Below are 21,355 nucleotides of genomic sequence, written 5' to 3'. Positions count from 1 at the left end.
AGGGGTAAGACAACATTGGCTTCCTATATTAGAAATCTCTTGTTTTCTCATGGCTTTGGATTTGTTTGGCTAAATCAAACAGTTGGTAATATCAGTCTATTTCTTAAACAATTTCGAGATCAATCTGTAAATATGTATTATCAAGAATGGCATTTCTGTCTAGACAACAGTTCGAGATATCAGTTGTATAGATCTTTTAAGAGCTTAATCCAACCAGAATTATATCTGTCTGTATTGAGATCTAGAAATATCAGACGTATATTTGTTAATTTTCGATTGGGCCTATTAGACTTATCAGTCAATAAGGGCAGACGACTTTCAATAGAGAGACATTTAAGGTTATGTCCATTATGTAACTCGGCCATAGAAGACGAAATCCACTTCGCTTTTGTGTGTCCACATTACACTGATTAAAGAAAAAAATATATACCAAATAACTACCTGTTGAAATATCCATCAACTGCATTTACTTCCATTCTGTCCTCCAAAAATGAAAATGTAATACGTAATCTTGCCCTCTATGTGAAACATGCTGTTAACCTTAGAAGCAATATTTTATCTGCACTGTAAGTTCTTCCGTGAAATGTCTGTAACATGTGCTAACAATGTACTTGTATTACTTGTATATGGGCCGGAGGCCTTAAGTACAATAAATATCTTTGTCTTGTCTTGGTTCAAGAACAATGTCCAGCTGAAAATGAAAACAGTAGAACTGAAAAGGTTGGAATTAGACAAAAATGGTATGAAGAAAGAAAACAAGAAATAAAAACAATTGAGATGGAGAAAGAAATAGAAAGAGAAAAAGAATTGAGAAAATTGGAAGCTGAGAGAGAAATTGAACTGAAAACGCTCAGAAAGTCATCCCACCCCTCAAATTCTTCCTCTTGTGAACAATACATTTTCTCATCTTTCCTCTCTGTCCGGAAAGATATTTTTTTCACTTTCTTTGAAGTTCAGTTAATTAATAGAGATGACGAAACACACTAATAACAGTAGGAACAATGACTGTAACAGAAAGGACTTTTGATCAAGAAACAAGTTATGAATTTCTTCCTTTTACCCACATATAATGGTGATTATAGCCATACGGCTGATAAGGGTAAGTTCGAATTTATCTTCAGCAACCCATAATTGTTGCAATATATCGCCCGCAGCCTATAAGCAGTCGAACCCGAGTGTCTCAAACTCGGTTGAGACGAATTCTGTGTTGTGTCCAGCTAATCTCTAAGGTTTTATCTTCTTGCATGCATATTTATTTGTCAAGACGCATAAAGTGATGGTATTAATTTACATGCGTGTATTTATTTTAATGTAATGGCCAGTACTGCAGTGAACGTTTATTTCAAAGATGTATCCGTATGTGTAGCCTTCTGTATAAAAACGATGTTGTAAGTTCTTTGTGTTTGGTCACTTCTGTGCTGACGGATGTGCCGAACACTCGGATAAGTCGAACTTTCCCCCTGGTCCTGACGAGTTCGACACATGGGGGTTTGACCGAATAACTATTCCTTTGGTATGGTTTTCTGTCATTCAGGACGCTCACTTAATGATCAAATCATGACTGTCAGCTACTGGTGGAGCCTTCCGACAACTGTACTCTCGCAGAACTTCAAGGTCGTGCAAATACCAGAATCATATTTTGAACCAAACATATTCCACGGAAGGGTTGAAAGATTCATCTGCAGCCCCAAACCCAGGTCGAGAGAATGGCTTCCCACCCCTAGATATGTACCAGCAATATCACGGTGGGGGACACCAAATTCTTGTCATGAGAGGATTCGAACCGAGGTCTTCGGCATAAAGAGAGAAGCTTTCACCACTTGACAATCCCACGCAACCACGCCAATAATAATAAGAAATCTGATTATTGCTATTACCCCAGATAAGCCATGCTGTGAGCCGCTGCATCTTGTTCAGCTTGACCTGAACTACTCTACATATGCATGACCCAGGAGGTCAAATGGCACCAATGGCAGGACAAGATAGCGTTATTAAATAGGGGAGAAAAAATTATTAATGTTCCGTCCGTGAAAAGAATAGGTACATTGAGTCGTTACAGAACTTGCCCCAGAAAACAATGCTTCTTTAAAAACCCAACTGTGTCATGCTGACAATGTTTATATAGTCATAAGCTACCTGGTTTATGAATTTTACAATGTGCATGCATCAGTCACAATCCGATTCACTCTCGCTATCGCTGTCTACACCCGTTCAGTTTTCACATTTCTTATACTAGCGTCCAAACGGAACGCCACCGAATATTTTTCTGGTTTCCATTAAATTGCTATATTGTAAAACGCAATCATTCGGCATCAGTATGTACTGGACAAGAAGAAAAATGATGCAGCTCGTGAGCTAGTGACACATGAATGACTTTGGGGTGCATTATACAGTATTTGATCACCAATGCAGAATTCTTGGCAGCACATATTGTTCCATACCGGGTATGGCATACCCCAGCAGTGATGCAACCCCGAGCCCGTCTTCGAACGGAATATGTGAGTCTTCTTGTGTCTTGATAAGGCGTCCAAAGGTTCCTCGTCAATGGCTGATCTTGGCGTTTTCGAATACGACGTTCAAGTTGGTCCCAAAGTGCTCAATCAAAGGCAGATCTTGAAGAGCTTGAATCTGATTTCGTCACTAAAGAGGACTCTATCGCTGCTGCAAGTGTGGCACAGTCCTGGCCCATCTCAGTCTGGCACCTCAGGGTTGGCACGTTAACGTCATGCCCTTGAAAGGTCGATAGTGACCTTCCATGATGATGGAGACGTGTGTCCAGTCTGTCTGCTAACTGGATGTGTAAGGCTGTCGATGGTGGGTTTGCAGCATCTTATGGTCCTAGCCACATGCTATAGCGTTGCTCCTACCTGTAGCATGCCGATTGCTTTCTCATTCTGCTCTGCCTTTAAACGAGGCATGCTCCTGGTTGCCAATCGATTAACATGATGTAAGAGAATAAACCTGGTCAGAGGTTAAACCCTAGTATGATATGGGTAACCTTGTGCACAATGTTCATTTTATGCATATAAATACGAGTTTTTGTTGTTGTTTTCAAAAGATACGAAATGCAAGTGCTAGTGTTCACTGGGAATAGAAATGCTGTGTTTGAGAGATGTGCCTTTAGCTAGTTTCAAACAGAATGACAATTATTTTGTCCACTTAAAATCATTTTCATTTTGGTCGCGTTTCTTTTGGACGCTAGTTTACTTCATGTTCAACTGCAGTATTTCTGTCCGAGTCGTCGCTTTCCAAATTTTCAACAGCACAGCAATCAGCCCCCTCATTCACGCCAAGCAACTGACAAAGGCGCCCTTCACAATAATAGACCCAACCAGTTGTGACACGGTCAAGCAATTTATCAGTATTCACTTGATCAGGTCAGGCTGAACAAGCTGTAGAAGGTTAATGATCTCATGACTTATTTCACCGGGTAGCCATTTTCTGCTCAGTGAACAGAGGCATTATCGAACAATCTCATATATTAATCTAAAACTTTGACAAAACTACAGCTGCAGTTCAGTATATATCAGCCCAGTTGTAATCAATCTGACTTCAACTGACTACATCGATATCACTGTTATTGAAGAAGGTGTGTCTGTTCATGAGGTCAAGTAAATAATTTTGTCTACTTTTGAGACACTCCCCTCATATGTCGCCATTAGTGTACAAACGTGATATCAGGTCCTGGGGTCGCGCATAAAAATCAAAATCATTAGCTGACAAGATCTGCCAGACAATTATATAAAAAAGCAGAAATTGTAGCAAAGGTGTTAGATGTGTGTAAATATGATTCCATGAATTCAAAATTTATTTGAACGATACCCGAGGAAGTTCCCCAAAGTTATTACTTTGCTTGAAAGGACCTGACATAAGTAGCAATATCACCACGGGAACACGAGAAATGGGCTTCACACATAGTAACAATATGAAAAATCACAGCCGACGTTTTCGACGTGAAGGGCAAACGCTTTAACCACTAGACTATCTCACCACCACTCTCTGAACGAGAAGGAATGGTTTATCAGTTGAGATTTAATAGTGTTTCTCTTGCCTCTCGAAACTCATGTACCAGAGGCCCGAACAATATCTACGAAATAACAACTTGAAGTTTTAAGTGACACTTTAGATGGTGCGAATGATTATCACCTTGGATAATTGTGTCACCTGAACCTAGGTTATCATACAAGTCACAAAGTACATGGACAGTCATAGGTACAGTTAAGGACATTTGTGGGGCCAAACCGACCAGCGGGCATGTATGCGGCATGCTATTGGCGTGTTTGCATAACATGACTACTACAGTCCGTTTGGTTTGATTTGAGACCGATGAATTCTTTCTACCGCGAAATCTAATCATTGCAACAAAACCTATTTGTTTCCACAGTCACATGAAATCGACAGACCAATTCTAAGGATTTGTCTAAAACTTTTGCAAACCTGACTATAAAGGGTGTACGGTGTACGAAATGCATGTGTGAAATTTTACATCCCCACGCACGCTTGTTGTTCAGCTGACTTTCCTACCAGGTAATCATCAGGGTTGGTCTGTGGAACGTCATGAAGACTTCTCCAGCCTTGCTTTACGTTGATTTTATTATTTTTTTTACACTGCAGTAAATAATTAGGCATGTTGGTTACATACGACACATTTTGCTGTTTCCTGTCCAAGTTTTCATATAGCCCAAAAGTAGACTAAGTATTTTTTTTGACTGCGTATTTGTTTCTGTTCATTAAGGTATGAATCGGAAACAAAAGCCGATACATATTGTTTGTCTATGAATACTCATACCGCAATGTACCCAAAATAAATTACAGACAATGCTTTAAAAAGTGGGCAACGAAAGTATACGGTATCTACAATTACAGTTTTATGGAAACAATCAAGGAAGACTACATTTACGACACTGATAAACATTCGAGGCGAAGGCATGCATATTGTTACGTGAATCAGGTGAGTAACTATATGATAAATGCACATTACTTGACACGCCCGCAAAGCCAGTAGCCAAATTAACGGTAAATACCATTAAAAAGGCCTTCAAGCTAAATGGCGGCGCTTTGTAAATAAACGAATCGGCACTGGACAATCAAGTCATCCACTGCATGTGTATCTGAACAGTTGGGATACGATGACATATGGAAGCCAAGACAGCGAGCCAGACCACCCGTTGGACAAGCATGGGTTACTGAAGATCAGTTCGAACTCGGGTGTTTGTGTCTTTGGAAGCCTGCCAGATGCTGGTATGATTGGTGCAATGCAGAGTCAGATACCTATCGCAAATATAGACAGCGTTCAAATCGGTTCCGGCCACTATCAAGTGGGTCGTACGTCCGTAAGCGTGCCGGTAACTGTACACACTGATGTCCGCTATCTGGGATATCGGGGTGTTCTGATGAGTGCTATCTGGTTAGGGGACTCAGTGCTTAAGTGAATCATTTTTCTCCGAAGCAACTTTGAACTGATAATACTAATGCACTTGTGGACTGGGTCGTTACAGGTTGGCTGTACCCCATAAAAATGTAAGCTAATACAAACGCTGGTTTTGACTTAGGTCAAAATGGCTGCCAGACGTAATCCAAGAACATTTAGTAAACGAAAACAGGTCATACATTCTTAAGATGTTTGGTTGCTTAAAGCTGCAGTCCGCATTATACGGGTTATGTGACGGCGCTCTGTAAATATTCGAGTCTGGACCAGACAATCCAGTGATCAACAGTATGAGCATCGAATTGGGTGCAATTTGTAACTGCTGGCATGTGTCCACCAAGCGAGCCTGATCTCCCGGTCCAATTAGTCGTGTTTTACAAGCACATTTTGCACGTACGTTTGAACGAAGGAATGTTAACGTGCATAAGATGGTGTATAAAAATACACACGAGTGTATTTTATGAAATAAAAGTAAGTAAACATTTGCATAATTTCCGCAGAATGCAGATTCATTTGTACGACTCTGATCGTTAGTTGAGCTTAGCCAAAAAATATTAACGGGCTGTGATTCGTTGGTTGGTAAGTTTGCTTGCTGTTGTACGCCACACTGATCAATATGTCACTGTCTGCCGAGATCTGCAAATAATCTGGACTTGAATGAATCATACAATCCTGTGATCGATAACATCGATTTCCGTAGTTGCTGTGATTTGTTGCTTGCACGAAAAAGGCTACATGTCACCAAAAACATATATATATTTAACATGTCAAAGTTAGTGAACTGGACAATATTACGATTTCGGAATGTTATTTGGATTATGAGCAGCAACGAACGCCGGCAGAATCCCTTGGGTTTAGTTTTGTACTGCACCCAGCGGTATTCAAGCTATATAGCGACGGTCTCTACATAATCGAGTCTGGACTGGGAAGTCCAGTGATCAACAGCATGAGCATCGATCTACACAACTGGGATACGATGACGTGTGAACCAAGTCAGCGAGTCTGACCACCCGATCCCGTTAGTTGACTTTTACGACAAGCGTGGATAACTGAAGACCAATTCTAACCCGGATCTTCATGGGTAACTTGTCATAAGATGCGATCGGAAGGGCGTTGCAAGCACCGAAAACCGTTATGCAAAGATCGATGTCTTGAGATCGATCAATGTATTGTCTGGTCCTGATTTGATTATCATGTCACGGCTCGGAAACCAGAAATGAGCACTGTTGCTGAGATTTGGTTAAGGTTGGTTCTTGTTTAATGCTTTATAAGCAACAAAAAATAATGTGCTTCTAAAATGCGATGTTTCTAGTGTAGTAATATGTAAACATAATTATAATACTATTTGCAGGATACAGTGTCCAGTTTGTGTTATATAGAATAGTAAATAAACAACGCAGTGACAGTCGCCTCATTACACAACACATTGATATGAGCACATGCATCTGAGATGATACATCTCTGACAATCTCCGTGTTATCTTCATCACTATCTACCGTCGACTTTGTCCGCGACAGCAGTGCTTGGTAGTCCCATATACCTTGATGATAACGCTAGCCCATATATCCAAGACACACCTCCCTCAAACCAGTCTTCATTCGAACCGTTCAGGGGGAAAGTGAATATACTGTTATAATGAATGATAGTTCCCCCCAGTAAGCGAATGACAGGACTTTTACCATTGATCGCGTTGGCGCTAGCAGCCGAGTTTTCAGGTAGGTTGGCATTTGTTTATGGAAATGGTCTGTGTGTTACAAATATATTAGTTTGTTCTGATTTCAGTATTAATAGTATTGTTGTGCTTTTAAGATGGGTGTCGTCGTTTGCAAATATGTTAGCAACTATAAGCATTGCTGTTTTGAAGATACAGACAACCTTGGGCAGTTTTCAATCTGATATGAATTGAACATGTTACAATACCATACAACAAGTAACACGCTAATAACACATTAAAATCCTATACACACATTAAGATAGAGCGCGTAGAAACGGATGAATTGCTAAACAAGATTACAGATGAAGTCCTCTTAAACTTCCTAAGGTACAAGACCTGGGGCAGCATAAAAAAATTTAAAAAATAAAATAAGCATATGCTTAAAACCATTTGCAGAATATTGAGGTCTAGACTATGGAGGTAATTCGTCAGAAATTAATTCATCTTTAGGTTTTTAAAGTCCACCCATGGAGAGAGATCTGATAAGGTGAAGATGTTATGGCCTTATAACCCCGGGCTTATATAGATAACCTGCTCGCACGAGTCGCTATCGTCCATGCTTCGCATTGGGTGTGCAGGGCTACGCCTTACACGTGCCAGATACTTGAGATGTTCTATTTTTAATGTTGCAGCAGAACTTCAATAGCTCATAAAAACATGCACGTCGTTTAAGCTGTACTTGAAGATTTGATTTTGTCAAAATAGATTCATACTGGATGAAAAAACTTATTACTATAATTATTTTACTCTCTAGTTTGGGTTTGGGAATAATCACGAAAACGTGTTTGTCTTCTTCCCTAAAACGTCACTTTGAAGCTAGAAATCCACAATTTCTCTCTGCAGATCACTGATTTAGACTTATGATGTTGTCATTCTCTTGAGTTCTTGCATCTGAAAGTGCTTGTTTCAGCTGTTGGCGCCCAATTTGACTGCCCCTTTGAAACCGACTTCTGCCAATGGACACAAGCTCAAGGAACGGACAAGTTTGACTGGAAGTTGATAGCTGGGAGCACCCAGACGGCAGGGACTGGACCGACTGGTGACCACACGACTGGCAGTACGTCAATACGTCAATGCGTCAATATATCTGCCAGCACTATTGTTACTTATAAACACCTATATCATACAATTTAATTAATTAACTACTAATGTCCTTTTGAACAGGGATGGTACGTTTCAGATGTCGAAATAATATACTTACTGACATTTTCTGTCAAATAAGGACACGGACCAAATTGTTACTGTGGCTGTATTTCAATCAGAGGAATTACCTCCCTTAGCTGTGTCGGGATCCACTGGTTTAAGGTTTTTTAGCCATTAAAATCTGATCCTTGTTTCATATAAGGTGATTTTTGGTTTTCTCAAAATGATAAATGTTTTACCTTAGATTTGTAATACTGATCAAAGCTGCGTTAAGAAGAACCATCTCTCACGTAACTGACACTGTCCACAGAGGGACACTATGCCTACTTCGAATCGTCTGTTGGTGCCAATGGAGACAAGGCTCAGCTGATCAGTCCGACTCTGACAATCGCCAAAGGTCAGTCCAAATGTCTCGTCTTCTACTACAACATGTACGGAGAGCACGTCAACGCCCTCAATGTGTACGAGAAGACCAACACGGCGAAAATGAACATCGTCTGGACGCGCCATGGCAACCAGGGAACCAACTGGACGGAGGCGAGAATCAACCTCCCTGCTGCTACAAATTTCCAGGTGGGTCAGAAATACACATACTACCTTCCTATTACCGAGGTAGAATTGGTCTCCGAAACCCATGCTTGTAGTAGGATGCGACTAACTAGATCAGGTGGGGGCTGACAGATGTCATCGTGTTCTAATTGCGATGATTATGTTGTTGATCATTGGATTGTCTCGTCCAGACTGCAATAATCACAGACCGCAGCCATATAACTGGAATATTGCGGAGCGTGATGGCAAATAGCAAGCAAACAATATATACTACCTTGGGTTTTTTTTAAATTAAAGTTACAATGTCTTTTCTTCAGCTGATTTAAAAAAAAAATGGGAAAAAGAGAATGGCTTTATCTATTTATACATTTCACCATCTTTAGGTCGTTATCGAAGCTGTTCGAGGACGAGGATGGAAAGGCGACATCTCCATTGACGACACGAAGACTGTCAACGGCCCCTGCCCTCCGCTTGGTAAATCAACCACATACAAAATGTCACAAAACCACCAAAGACGAACCTGATTTTCAAACATCACATTATAATAAATAGCAGCATGAAACCAAGCAGACCTAACAATACAATACGACCCGGCTGGATGTCAGTATCGCGGTGGGCAGTGTTTATTATCCTCTCAGCGCTTACAATGGACGACACATACATGTTTCCCTTGAGTAGAGTTCAGTGGACTGCACACAATACACCCTGTCAGAAATGTGGAACCCGATTCATTTCAGTCTGTTGACCGTCACGTACATCCCTTTTTCAAGTATTTCATTCTAAAGGTGAAAGTATTCAAAATGAATGTTTTCCAGGCACCATTTTACCATCAGTACCCGCTGGGGCCAGGACTACACCGATGCCGGTGTCAACGTCGTGCAACTTCGAGACTAAAGCTATTTGTGGCTACACCCAGGACAAGACTGACAACTTTGACTGGAGATGGTCGACCGGATCAACAGCGTCTGCTATGACTGGACCGAATAATGACCACACATACGGAACACCAGCAGGTTAGGACGCTACCAAATAGATTTTGGCTGAAATATAAAGTATCCTTTCCCCTCGATCACATGCAAACCTTGTTATTGACGGACATGTAGAATGTATTACACGTTGAAGATGATATTGCTGATTGAATTTCTTCCAGGTCACTACATGTACATCGAGTCCGCTGATGCCCACCCGAATGCAAAAGCGAGGATAATCTCTCCACGACTTCCAGGAAGTGGAGCACGGTGCCTTCAATTCTGGTACAGCATGTTTGGTCAGCAAGTAAACACATTAAACGTGTACGCCAAGTCCCGAAGTCTGGGCAATGTCCTGTGGACACTGTCCGGAAACCAAGGGATGGACTGGAAGATAGCACAAGTGACCATTCCAGCAGGATCAAACTATAATGTAAGTATTTCTTAAAGAATACAAAGCATCAACTCTTTGTGATACCGACCCGTGAAGGTCCCGGGGTAGAATGGTCCTTCAGCAACCTATGCTTGCCTTAGACGGCGACTAACGGGATCGGTTGATCATGCTCATGTTGTTGGTCACTGGATTGTCTGATCCAGACTCGATTATTTACAGACTGCCGCCATATACCTGGAATATTGCTGAGTGCGGCGTTAAACTAAACTCAATCAGTCACTTTGTGGTACCCCATCTGTCTCCCTTCCCCTCTTTGAATCTTTACAATATAGAGATAATTGGTTCCACGATTGGCAGGTTTCGTTTACAACATAATGTTTACACCAGCTGACATACAGTCGCGTGTTATCTTCCTCTACAGATCGTGTTTGAAGCCAGTCGTGGTACAGGCGACCATGGGGATATTGCCATAGATGACATCCTCCTGAAACAAGGCTCCTGTTCCCCGCCAGGTAAACCTCCTCATTCTTCACCTTAATCACCTGTCATGTACAAATGTCAAAGATATACTGACCAACGGTCGAAACATCTCTGTGATCGTAATGTTATCATTGAACGTTAAGGTGTAGTTATCAATGAAGGAAGTATCTCTCTGATCACAGTGTTATCTGTGAATGTCAAGATGTAGCTCACGAACGATGAAATAACTATGTTTTCAGCGTTTGCACGTAGTGTCAATACATCGGTAACATCAGTAAATACATCAATACATCAGTAATGTCCACGAACGATGAAATAACTATGTTTTCCGCGTTTACACTTAGTGCCAATACATCAGTAACGTCCACTATCCTTAAATTATTAGGTTGTGCTTTATTGCTGCGAACATGCAGGTTCTATGCACTGAGAACACACTTCTTTCCTTTGCAATGTCATGCTGTGCGTTTCATTCACCTGTGTTCCACCTGCAGGTTATTGCAACTTCGAGCACGGCACCTGCACATGGTTGAACACCCAGAGGAATGATGACTTCGACTGGGTCATCCACCAAGGCAGCACGGCCACGACCCACACCGGACCCCAGAACGACCACACAACCGGAAAAGCCTCAGGTGTGTACCCTTCAAAGCAGGGCATTAAACCACTCCTGTATGGCATTAAACCGCTCCTGTAGAGCATTAAACCACTCCTGTAGAGCATTAAACCACTCCTGTAGGGCCTTCTTCAACCTGCACACAGAGAAATGTCAGTGAGTGAGTGAGTGAGTTTAGTGTTACGCCACACTCAGAAATTTTCCAGCTGCATATATATGCCGGCGGTCGGTAAATAATGGAGTCTGGACCAGACACTTTAGTGATGAACAGTATGAGCATCAATCAACGCAACTGGGATTTGATGACATGTGTCAACCAAGTCAGCGAACATGGCCACCCGATCCCGTTATTCACCTCCTACAACAAACATGGGTTACTGAAGACCAATTCTAACCGGATTATCACGGGGCCAGAGGAATCATAAACAATATAGCATGTCACTCTTGGTGGGACTTCATGCGGTATTGCTCGGGACGTCTTAAAACCTTAACAAATGTACGTGTAAATGTACTTATATCATATGTATAGTCTTGTTAGTGGCGGGGGCATCATTTACATGAAATCGCTAGGAACATGTGGAATCATATTCTTGGTGGTACCGTTCCCTTCAGGTTATGTGAGTAAGCGTTCAGAGGAACCTCAGTGATGTTGAAACAGGCCTTGCTGCAATAATGCCTGTAGATGCCAACGACCACATACGCTTGGTACCTAGAAGAATAAAAACATACTTAATGTATGCTATTACTATTTTTGGTGGTATAATCATTAAAGGAAACATTCGTCATTGTGAAGCTAATTCCTGGTAGAATAGTCCACGAGCATGTACAACTGGGGTTCAGGCATTATAGGAAAATGATGAAATCGTTTATTTTATATAATAATAAACAAATAATGTTAAGAAGATAAATGTGGATCGCAAGACAATAATAGTAATGACAGTCTTAATTATGTTTTATAATTAAACCTGCTTAATTAATGATTATCTATAATAATGCATATATTTTTAATATATATATCTTTAAATTATCACATAAATCAGTCGTACATTCCACATGTTTTCACAATTTCACTTCTGTGTATTCGCTATCCGTATGGTTTCCGTGCTACCCGTGAATATAAGTGGTCCTCATTATCCCATGTTTGTTGTATGAGGTGACTAAGGGTACCGGGTAGCTAGTCTCGCTAACATGGTTGAAACATGACACTTTGCTTAGATCGATGCTCATGCCTTTGACCACTGGATTATCCCTCCAGACTTTATTATTTACAGACCACGGTCTTATACCTGGAATATTACCGAGTGTGGCGTTAAACATCAAATATGCAATTATTGATATTGATACATCATGATTATAATAGTGGTGTTTTCACAGGTCACTACATGTACATTGAGTCAAGTGCCCCGCAGAAAAAGGGCGACAGAGCCCGATATGTCAGCGAAACCTTCAAAATGAGTTCCCAGAGGAAATGTTTCCAGTTTTGGTACAGCATGAAAGGCAGCGACATCGGCACCCTCCGCGTCTACGTCGCCACGGGGCAGACAGAAACAATTGCATGGCAACTCAGTGGACCACAACCGTCAACGTGGATGTTCGCTAGAGTGCCGGTGTACTCTCCACGATCCAATTTTAAAGTGAGAATCACGATTTTTAGATGCGGAGAAATTCTAAATCCTCGTACGGATTTATAAAATCTCGTTTAATCTTTTATGATTACTAGCAAATTAATTTAACATATATGTTTTTCAGTTCATAATTGAAAGCATCATTGCAATGGAATCAAAGAATTTTAAAGTGAGAACCACACGCATTGTAGTAAATTGAATTTCTAAATCCTGGTCGGAAGTCTTGGTTGATCTTCGAGGCACAACGTTCAACATGGATGCATGCTAGAGTGTCCGTCTACTCTCCAAAAAAGAATTTTAAAGTGAGAATCACACGCATTGCAATATTCATATGCGATGAATTTCTAAATCCTGGTAGAAAGTCTTGGATGATCTGTCTGTTATAGACTAATGCAGCATATATCTGTTTCAGTTCATAATTGAAGGCATCGTTGGAAATGGAATCAATGGAGATATTGCAATCGATGACATGGCTGTTAATACAATGACATGCGGAGGTTGGTGCATGGGTTATGTTCTTCCTTAACAGTTAACAACTGTTTGTATCACCATATCCTGTCATTTTAGGAACGGTCGGGTAACCATGTGGTTAGGCATTAACTCGTCACGCCAAATTCCTGGGTTCGATCCCCACATGATGATGTGGCTGTTAATACAATGATATGTGCAGGTTGGTACATGGATGGTCTTACTCTGATGACTTTGCATCATTTTGTGTCATCACACCCTCTTATTTTAAGACAGCCTTTTTCTCAAAGTAGGTCATGTCTTAGAAACTTGTGTACATACATATACGATGGGCTCCGTCTTAAATACCACGGATTGCAGTCGCAGACTCCGACAAGAACGATAGATCCATCTTCCTTGAGGGAAAACATACCTCAAGTCAACTGACATATTTCGATCACCATTTAAGGAATGCGTTCAATTTTGTTTAATATAAACGAAGAATGTATGTGTTGTTCTAGTGTCACCAACAAACGCTAAGCCACCGTCTGCAGCAACTACGGCCACCACGACGTTAAAGCCAACGTCAACAACTCCAAGGAAATCCACTGCGTATGTTCCAGCAGGTACGTACACGTTTTTGTTGATTTTTCCCTACTTTCAGTTACCCACAAAAGGAGAACACTGGACAGAGGTTGGGGTTGTGTTAAGAGTCGCTAGGGGTTAGGAAGGTCTGAGGTACCTGACCGTTTTGTACAGCGTTGTGTTCTGATATTGTCTGTCTGAAATAATTCCGGAAATCTACCAGAAGCACACCCCGTGATGTTACTGCTCTACTGCATAAAGAGGCGCTAGACACACTAACTGTCACCAGTAACTCGGTAACACGTATACTAAGACTGATAAGGCAAGTTTGCCAGCAAGGCCTTATGGGAATTTTGTTTGTTTGTCCGCATTGAAGAACTATCTAGCTATATGACAGTGATCTGCTGTTATTATAGTATGAACCAGCCAATCCAGTGATCAACATAATGAACATCGATCTATATAATTCGGATACAATGATATGCATCAGTTGCTGAAGACCAATTCCTAGCAGAGTCTTCAGGGGTATTAGCAGAATGCAGGTGTGTTCTAAAGGCTGAATCCTAAAACACCTGTGAGGATGCACGTTCATTGATTCCCTCTCGTAATGTTGATATTTAACGGTTTCAGCGTCCAAGCCCGTCACCTGCAACTTTGACAACGACATGTGCAGTTGGACCCAGATGAAGAACGACGACTTCGACTGGACAAGACATCAGGGAACTACGTCGTCATATGGGACTGGACCCCAGGGTGATCACACAACAGGCAGTACGTATACGTCATCAATTACTCCGTCCATTGCACTACTACTATCACTACTACTATTGGTATTAATTTGGTATACACAAGTCTGGAAACAAGAAACATATTGGTAGTTTCCTTGCAACGCAGTACCTCAGGAATAAAGTAGTCACCTGGTTTGAGTGGAGGTTCCTACGCTTTAGGACAAGGGAACACCAGTGTCATCATTCATTTTCAGTGGTCCATTTTAAACAGCAGTTTACGATGAAATGAATTTATTTTTGGTGATTCCTTTGCACTAACAATTTGGTGCCCAGTGCTCTGTCATAGTCAATGTTTATCGATAGAGTCAGATGTGGTTACAACTGAAGACATTCATGATGAACAATAATTGAGATACAATTGCAACAGTGATACAAAAGTGGTATAGAAGTTATGCAATGGTACGGTGATATATTTTCCTTCCCATAATGGTGTCCTACATTTAAAGTGATGACAGAGAACAGAATCTTACCTATGATCAAGACTGCAAGAGATGTATCCCTCTCTGTGCTCCATGTGTGATACAAGTTGATTATACTCATCCCGACATGGTTTAAATACTGTCGATGTGACTTTAAATTTGTACACACTCGCTGAATATACATAATGGCAATGAATGTATGTTTGTCCCAGGAGCTTTGATTCTCGAATGGCAATGGCATGAACGGTTTCAAAGTTTCGTTTTGAAGTCAGGCGGGCAGTGGCAGATATTTCAAATCATCATGTCATGGAGTGTTCGATCAATCGATACTAACCGAGTTTTTTCTCTGACTGTTATCGTGTTTGGGTGGACTGGATATTTTGCTTGTCGTAACCCCAGAGGTGGACATGATGCTGTTTAAGATGTTCGCTCACTCCCTAGCTGAAGCTGGTGCTGAAGCTGGTGCTAGTGCTACTGGTGGAATGGATAAGTGTTAAAACTCAAATCACTCACTCGCACACGTTGATCACTAATCCAAACCTATGTATTCCAGAGGGGTACTACCTCTACACAGAGGTCAGTGGACAGACGGCCAACAAGACAGCAAGAATCCAGAGTAAGACAATCACTCCTCGGTTGGTGACCCAGTGTCTCTCTTTTTGGTACCACATGCACGGTGACCACATCGGCACACTCAACGCCTATATCAAGTCCACTCCGACCATCGGCAGCCCCGTGTGGACCAAGACAGGAGCCCAGGGCCTGGCCTGGAACCAAGCTGCTATCACCGTATCAAAAGGACATACGCCATACTCGGTCAGTTTCTACTACTGCCAATGTTACTACAACTAGTACTGCTGCTGCTTCTACTACTGACAGTGCTACTAATCATTTTATTGCCTGCGTCTCGGTACCTTTTGTATTTACTACTATGAAGAGTTCAAATGTTGTTCCAGGTTGTGATTGAGGCTGTGGCCGCTAACGGGTTCAGGGGAGACATTGCTATCGATGACGTCAGATTGGTAGACGGGGCCTGTACAGGTATATTATGAAAAGCGGAATTTCTGGACAATAACGAAATTGTCTTACTGCGAAATAAGCGTCCTTTCTATGATTCTTGATGTGTCATAAGAATTGTCTTTTTGAGCCAGTGTGTGATAGTATTGTTACTTGATATTCGCGGAAATGCGGGCGCATCCTGCCTCATCAGTGTCGGCTGTCACAAACACACGCAAGGGCAAATCAGTTACTAGTATTCACCTGATAAAAACATGGGAAAAATATACAATCAGACAGAATTGGAATGCAGTCCCATTTCACTCACTGACTCACTCTCACCCCAGGGTCAACTGGACCGACTGTCCACACCACTGTCCACCCAGGACAAGTCGTCAGGAAATGTGACTTTGAAGCTAAGTCAGTCTGTGGCTACACTCAGGACAAGTCGGACAACTTTGACTGGACGTGGACGTCACATACGACATCCAGCTACGGCACAGGACCCAGCAACGATCACACCTACGGAACAACAAGCGGTAGGTATTTGTAAGATTAAGGAAATATATCCACTAGTAACATTATGCGTTCTTTTAAGCCTGCCGAAACGTCCAGTTCTATATACATAGATTATTTGACTTTTCTATCCATAATTAGTCTGGTTATTTCTCTGTTTCCCCTGAATCTATATAAAATTTGTTTAACAGAAAAGATCATACAGTCTCTTAAATACCCGCCATTCATGCTGGAGGGACGTTTGGAGGAAGGGTGTATAGAAAGGCTGCATAAGAAATGAGGGCAAGGATATTTAGGGGGTCATGATCGGTTTTTGGAGAGGGTATCCCAAAATATCATGAGCATTGTTTTCATTCCCTAACATACTAGTGGGTAAAGCTTTCTCTAATCACACCGAAAGCCCGGGTTCGATTCCCCGCACGGATACAATGTACGTGTGAAGCCCATTTCTGGTATCCAATGGCGTGTTGTTGTTGTTGGAATATAGCTAAACGCGGAAAAAAACCCAACTCACTCTCTCGAAATTTGCATAAAAAGTACGGAACTCGGTTTAGTGGTCCCATTGAGTTAAACAGAGCTTAATGTGTTCTTGGTCAGGTCACTATCTGTACACCGAAGCATCACCCCGAAAACAGGGAGACAAAGCACGTCTTTGGACGCCGACCTACCATGACAGCCAGGCTATGTGTGCCAAATTCTACTACCACATGTACGGATCTGCGATGGGAACCTTCAATGTCTATGCTGCGGTATGTCAGATGCATTCCTCCATGTCATTTGCCTACCTTCGGGCCACTGATTAGAAACTGAGAGCACAGTTTAAGAATAATCTGATAAACAGTACAGTTTTACAATCTCAGTAATTGTATAATGGTCAGCAATGAAGAACAATTTGATAAATATTTCAGTTTTACTCTTCAGTATTTGTATCATAGTCAGCAATGACCACTCAAGGCCTGCACTGAGCTATTCTTTTAACAGTTTCAGCTCTAAACGATAAAATTCATGTGTGTAGCCATACACTGAATGTTGTAGGTCGGAAACAACACAGGTCGACCATTATTTTCACGTAGTGGTAACCAAGGCAACAGATGGATAGTTGGCCAGGCAACAATCCCAGCGTCCACTGCAATTTCCGGATATCGGGTGCGTAAGCCACAACTCACCCCATCTCCTTCCACCCCTATCCCTCAACCTCCAATTGTTTTCTTCTGACAAATCGGTGCTAGAACCTAACGGACACTTTCTAGATTTGTTGAAGCAAAGATGGTCAGCTAACGGCTTCACAGTTATGTATATGTGGGTTTACTAGTTCGATGTTCGGGCAGTGAAATCAACATAGTCACCATGACAACAGTTACCAAGGCGATATTAATGGAATGGTTCGTTTGAACTTCAGATGCTGTTTGAAGGTGTCCGAGGCTCAAGCTATGCATCCGATATAGCACTGGATGATGTCAGTTTCACAGTGGGCTCATGTTCAAATCCTGGTAAGTTGAAGGCAACGGTTAAGAAAGGACGAGTATTTTCTACCAGTTTTGTAACTCTATTACAAAACGCGGTGTGAAAGAGCACCAAACTCTTCTGATACAAAATAAATGGACACAATGATTTGACTGTAGCACCCTGATATCCAAGCACGCCAACGTTTCTTAATAAGGGAGAGTTAACTCTGCCCTGGCTCCATGTCCTTTGAATTAACATATTGTGCCTGCATTGTTATGTTCTTTATTAAATTTTAATTGATTTGAAAGTCTGATGACTTAACAATTTCTAACGACTTATTTTTAACATGAGTCGACATATTGTAGGGCTTTCGAAGCTACGCTTATGTGATAAACGTCATCTTGAAATTGAAACATTATATCTGTGTAAAAATATTACTTTTGGTGTCAAGATGTTTCAACGATGCATGTGGCAACTGGATTTTATTCCAGCTATGCCTATAAACACGACGGTATTGAAAAAAATATCTAATGCTGAAAGAGCACGAATCTGTGTCTGTACGAACAAATAATCCACTTCTCTTGTCGTAATCTACAGGTGACTGTACGTTCGAATCCGGTCTCTGCTCGTGGAAGAACACGGCCAATGGAGATCAGTTTGACTGGACAATGGACTCCGGTGGGACCTCCAGTACCTCTACCGGACCTTCCACTGACCACACGCTCGGTACACGACAAGGTGAGAAGCCCAGTAATTCACATGTTGTGTAGATCATGTGGATACAATTTAATTAAGCAGAAAAGAATCAAGTAAAGGTGATAGTATGTTCGACCTGGCTTATCAAAAGACGAATGACACGATTATGAAACCAGTAATTCATCTTCATGACTCGACATCTAAATGGTATAATTTCCTTGCCCTAGGCGGTATTTGCTCAGGAATATTGCATTGTTACTTTGATTTTGACTTTCAGTATGCTGTGTTACCTCATGGTTTGCGAACACCTGGTGTCCTCATTTGCGCATTTGCAGTTTCTGTAGTTGGGTTTGGATGGACTCATTTTGTTTCAGTTGGACACTCTCACTTCACAAACATTTTCCGTAAAGATCAACAATGAAGATCCGGGTTAGAATGCTTGTCGTTAGAGGCGACTAACGGGAACTGGTGGTCAGGCTCGCTGACTTGCCTGGCATGTGTTATCATATCCCTAAATGCGTAGATCAATGCTCATGCTGTTGATCACTGGGACAACTTGTCCAGGACTGCAGCTATAAAGCTGGTTTATTGTTGGGTTTGTAAACGCCCCAAAGTATTTAAACAGTTATTTATTATGTCATGGATACATTTAGTCATAGTTCATGTGGCAAAGATACGCGAAGCACAACCTCATTAAGGTTTGCACTCGTGTGTTTGCAGGCAAGTACCTCTACATTGAAACCTCGGCACCAAGACTAACCGGAGACAAGGCTTGGCTGGTTAGTGAGAGCTTCTCCCCCGTCACGCCCAGCGGAAGGTGCGTCAACTTCTGGTACAGCATGTACGGGGCCACTGTCGATTCCCTCAACGTCTACATCAGGGTACCCGGTAGGTCTAACTTCAAGAACATTTCCATGAAACGGATACTTAATAACCAGATTCTCATGCTAATTGAAAGTGTTAATGTTTAATGTGACACAATTGTACACTTACATAGCGCTTGGTTACAGTCATCTAGAAGTGTGTTCTCTATAAAGCTTGGAACTGTTCAAGCATTCGCTCGTCACCCCGAAGAAACTGGTTCGATTCTCCATCTGAACACAATGTGTGAAGACCTTTTCTGGTATCCCCTGCCGTTCTGTTGCTTATAGCGGCGTAAACGCATCCTCACTCATTTACTCATTTTATGACACTTTCCTCGCACATTTTTGGAATAATACAGTAAATTTGTGTTTCATCCTAAAACATTCAGAAGAGAGTATTCAAATCAGTCACATGCGTAAACAGTAGGATATTGTTTTAAAACAAATTCCTTAAAATACCTCAACAGGGCGGACTGACTACATGATCTGGCATCAGTCTGGTAACCATGGCAACGGCTGGCACAATGGTCAGGCACCAATCACAGAGAAAACCAAGAGTTACAGCATCGTGTTTGAAGGCGTCCGGGGTAGGAGTTACTCTGGAGACATTGCGATTGACGACATCACCTTCACGACTGCAAACTGTGGATGTAAGTTCTAAAAGGATTGGCACACGAGCGTTTATGTTCCTGTCCAAAACCCCCTTGGTTTTCAGAACCCAGTTATGTCGTAAAAGGCGACTGACGGGAATGTGTGGTCAGGCTCGATGTCTTGGTTGACACGTCACCGTTTCCCATTTGCGCAGATTTAAACTCATATTGTTGAATCAGAATCACTGGAGTGTCTGGTCCAAACTCGATCATTTACAGACAGCTACAGAGTTAGAATATTGCTTACCGTGCCGTTAAACAACACACCCACACACAAAAAAAAACCTGCATACACTACAGATGTATCACCTGTGTCTTTTTGTGTGCAAATTAACGTCATTGTACCTTTTAATAGGATACACTTATGGAATCAAATGGCCATCAAATATCAATGTATCATGGTTTTTACTTAGTGCTCCCGCTCAATGCCACTGCTGGTCCCCAGACTACAGCTCAAGTGACAACACCGGTGGTGGGAAAGGGGGCATTTGCCTGCGACTTCCAGAACGACTTCTGTGGCTGGGCCCAGAGTACTAGAGCGGACCAGTTTGACTGGACAAGAAACCACGGTGGCACAGGCTCTTATGGAACTGGTCCCACATCTGACCATACGTATGCCAACTCCAGTAAGACATTATATTAAAATTCAACCTCTCTTCAGCAAGTTTCATACGCAATTGTGTATCCTCACGAACCAGCATATCATCACATCTTGATATTGGATGGAGCTGATGATGAACATGCCCAATGGTAGGGCCGAATACCACTTCTCCGACATATTTGGATTACAGTCCAAAAAGGCGTAAACACACATCAACAATTAAGCTAGAACTAAAAACTGCACTAATTTATTATGTGACGTCAGTGTCTCTAGACAGTAGATGTCTTCTTGCCTTAAAACCCATCTTCAATATCACGGTTCCTGTAAATGAGCTCGTTAGGATCCGGCAACCGATGCAGAGGCTACTAACGGTTCGTGTTGTCAGGGTGACTGACGCGGTTGACCATCTCATCAATCTTATGTTCATGCTGTTG

General features: G+C 41.7%; 1 protein-coding gene across 1 annotated transcript in view; it reads left to right on the top strand.

Moving 5' to 3' along the window:
- Window positions 1-7,017: 7,017 nt before the first annotated feature.
- Window positions 7,018-21,355, top strand: part of LOC137260842 (MAM and LDL-receptor class A domain-containing protein 2-like) — a 117,465-nt gene continuing 103,127 nt past the window's right edge. The window contains exons 1-22 of the mRNA XM_067798401.1: window positions 7,018-7,143; window positions 8,053-8,199; window positions 8,596-8,858; window positions 9,218-9,308; window positions 9,650-9,847; window positions 9,985-10,235; window positions 10,618-10,708; window positions 11,168-11,308; window positions 12,664-12,923; window positions 13,327-13,411; window positions 13,883-13,987; window positions 14,577-14,717; window positions 15,707-15,969; window positions 16,110-16,194; window positions 16,497-16,688; window positions 17,263-17,414; window positions 17,701-17,811; window positions 18,065-18,155; window positions 18,709-18,849; window positions 19,528-19,695; window positions 20,138-20,320; window positions 20,734-20,946. Coding sequence (XP_067654502.1) covers window positions 7,092-7,143; window positions 8,053-8,199; window positions 8,596-8,858; window positions 9,218-9,308; window positions 9,650-9,847; window positions 9,985-10,235; window positions 10,618-10,708; window positions 11,168-11,308; window positions 12,664-12,923; window positions 13,327-13,411; window positions 13,883-13,987; window positions 14,577-14,717; window positions 15,707-15,969; window positions 16,110-16,194; window positions 16,497-16,688; window positions 17,263-17,414; window positions 17,701-17,811; window positions 18,065-18,155; window positions 18,709-18,849; window positions 19,528-19,695; window positions 20,138-20,320; window positions 20,734-20,946 — 3,424 coding nt within the window. The 5' untranslated portion in view covers window positions 7,018-7,091. The remainder of the gene's footprint in view (window positions 7,144-8,052; window positions 8,200-8,595; window positions 8,859-9,217; window positions 9,309-9,649; window positions 9,848-9,984; window positions 10,236-10,617; window positions 10,709-11,167; window positions 11,309-12,663; window positions 12,924-13,326; window positions 13,412-13,882; window positions 13,988-14,576; window positions 14,718-15,706; window positions 15,970-16,109; window positions 16,195-16,496; window positions 16,689-17,262; window positions 17,415-17,700; window positions 17,812-18,064; window positions 18,156-18,708; window positions 18,850-19,527; window positions 19,696-20,137; window positions 20,321-20,733; window positions 20,947-21,355) is intronic.

Source organism: Haliotis asinina, chromosome 14 (genome assembly GCF_037392515.1).
Source record: "Haliotis asinina isolate JCU_RB_2024 chromosome 14, JCU_Hal_asi_v2, whole genome shotgun sequence".
Taxonomy (NCBI): domain Eukaryota; kingdom Metazoa; phylum Mollusca; class Gastropoda; order Lepetellida; family Haliotidae; genus Haliotis; species Haliotis asinina.
The sequence above is the reverse complement of the archived record's forward strand: the minus strand, read 5'-3'. Positions and strand labels throughout refer to the sequence as shown.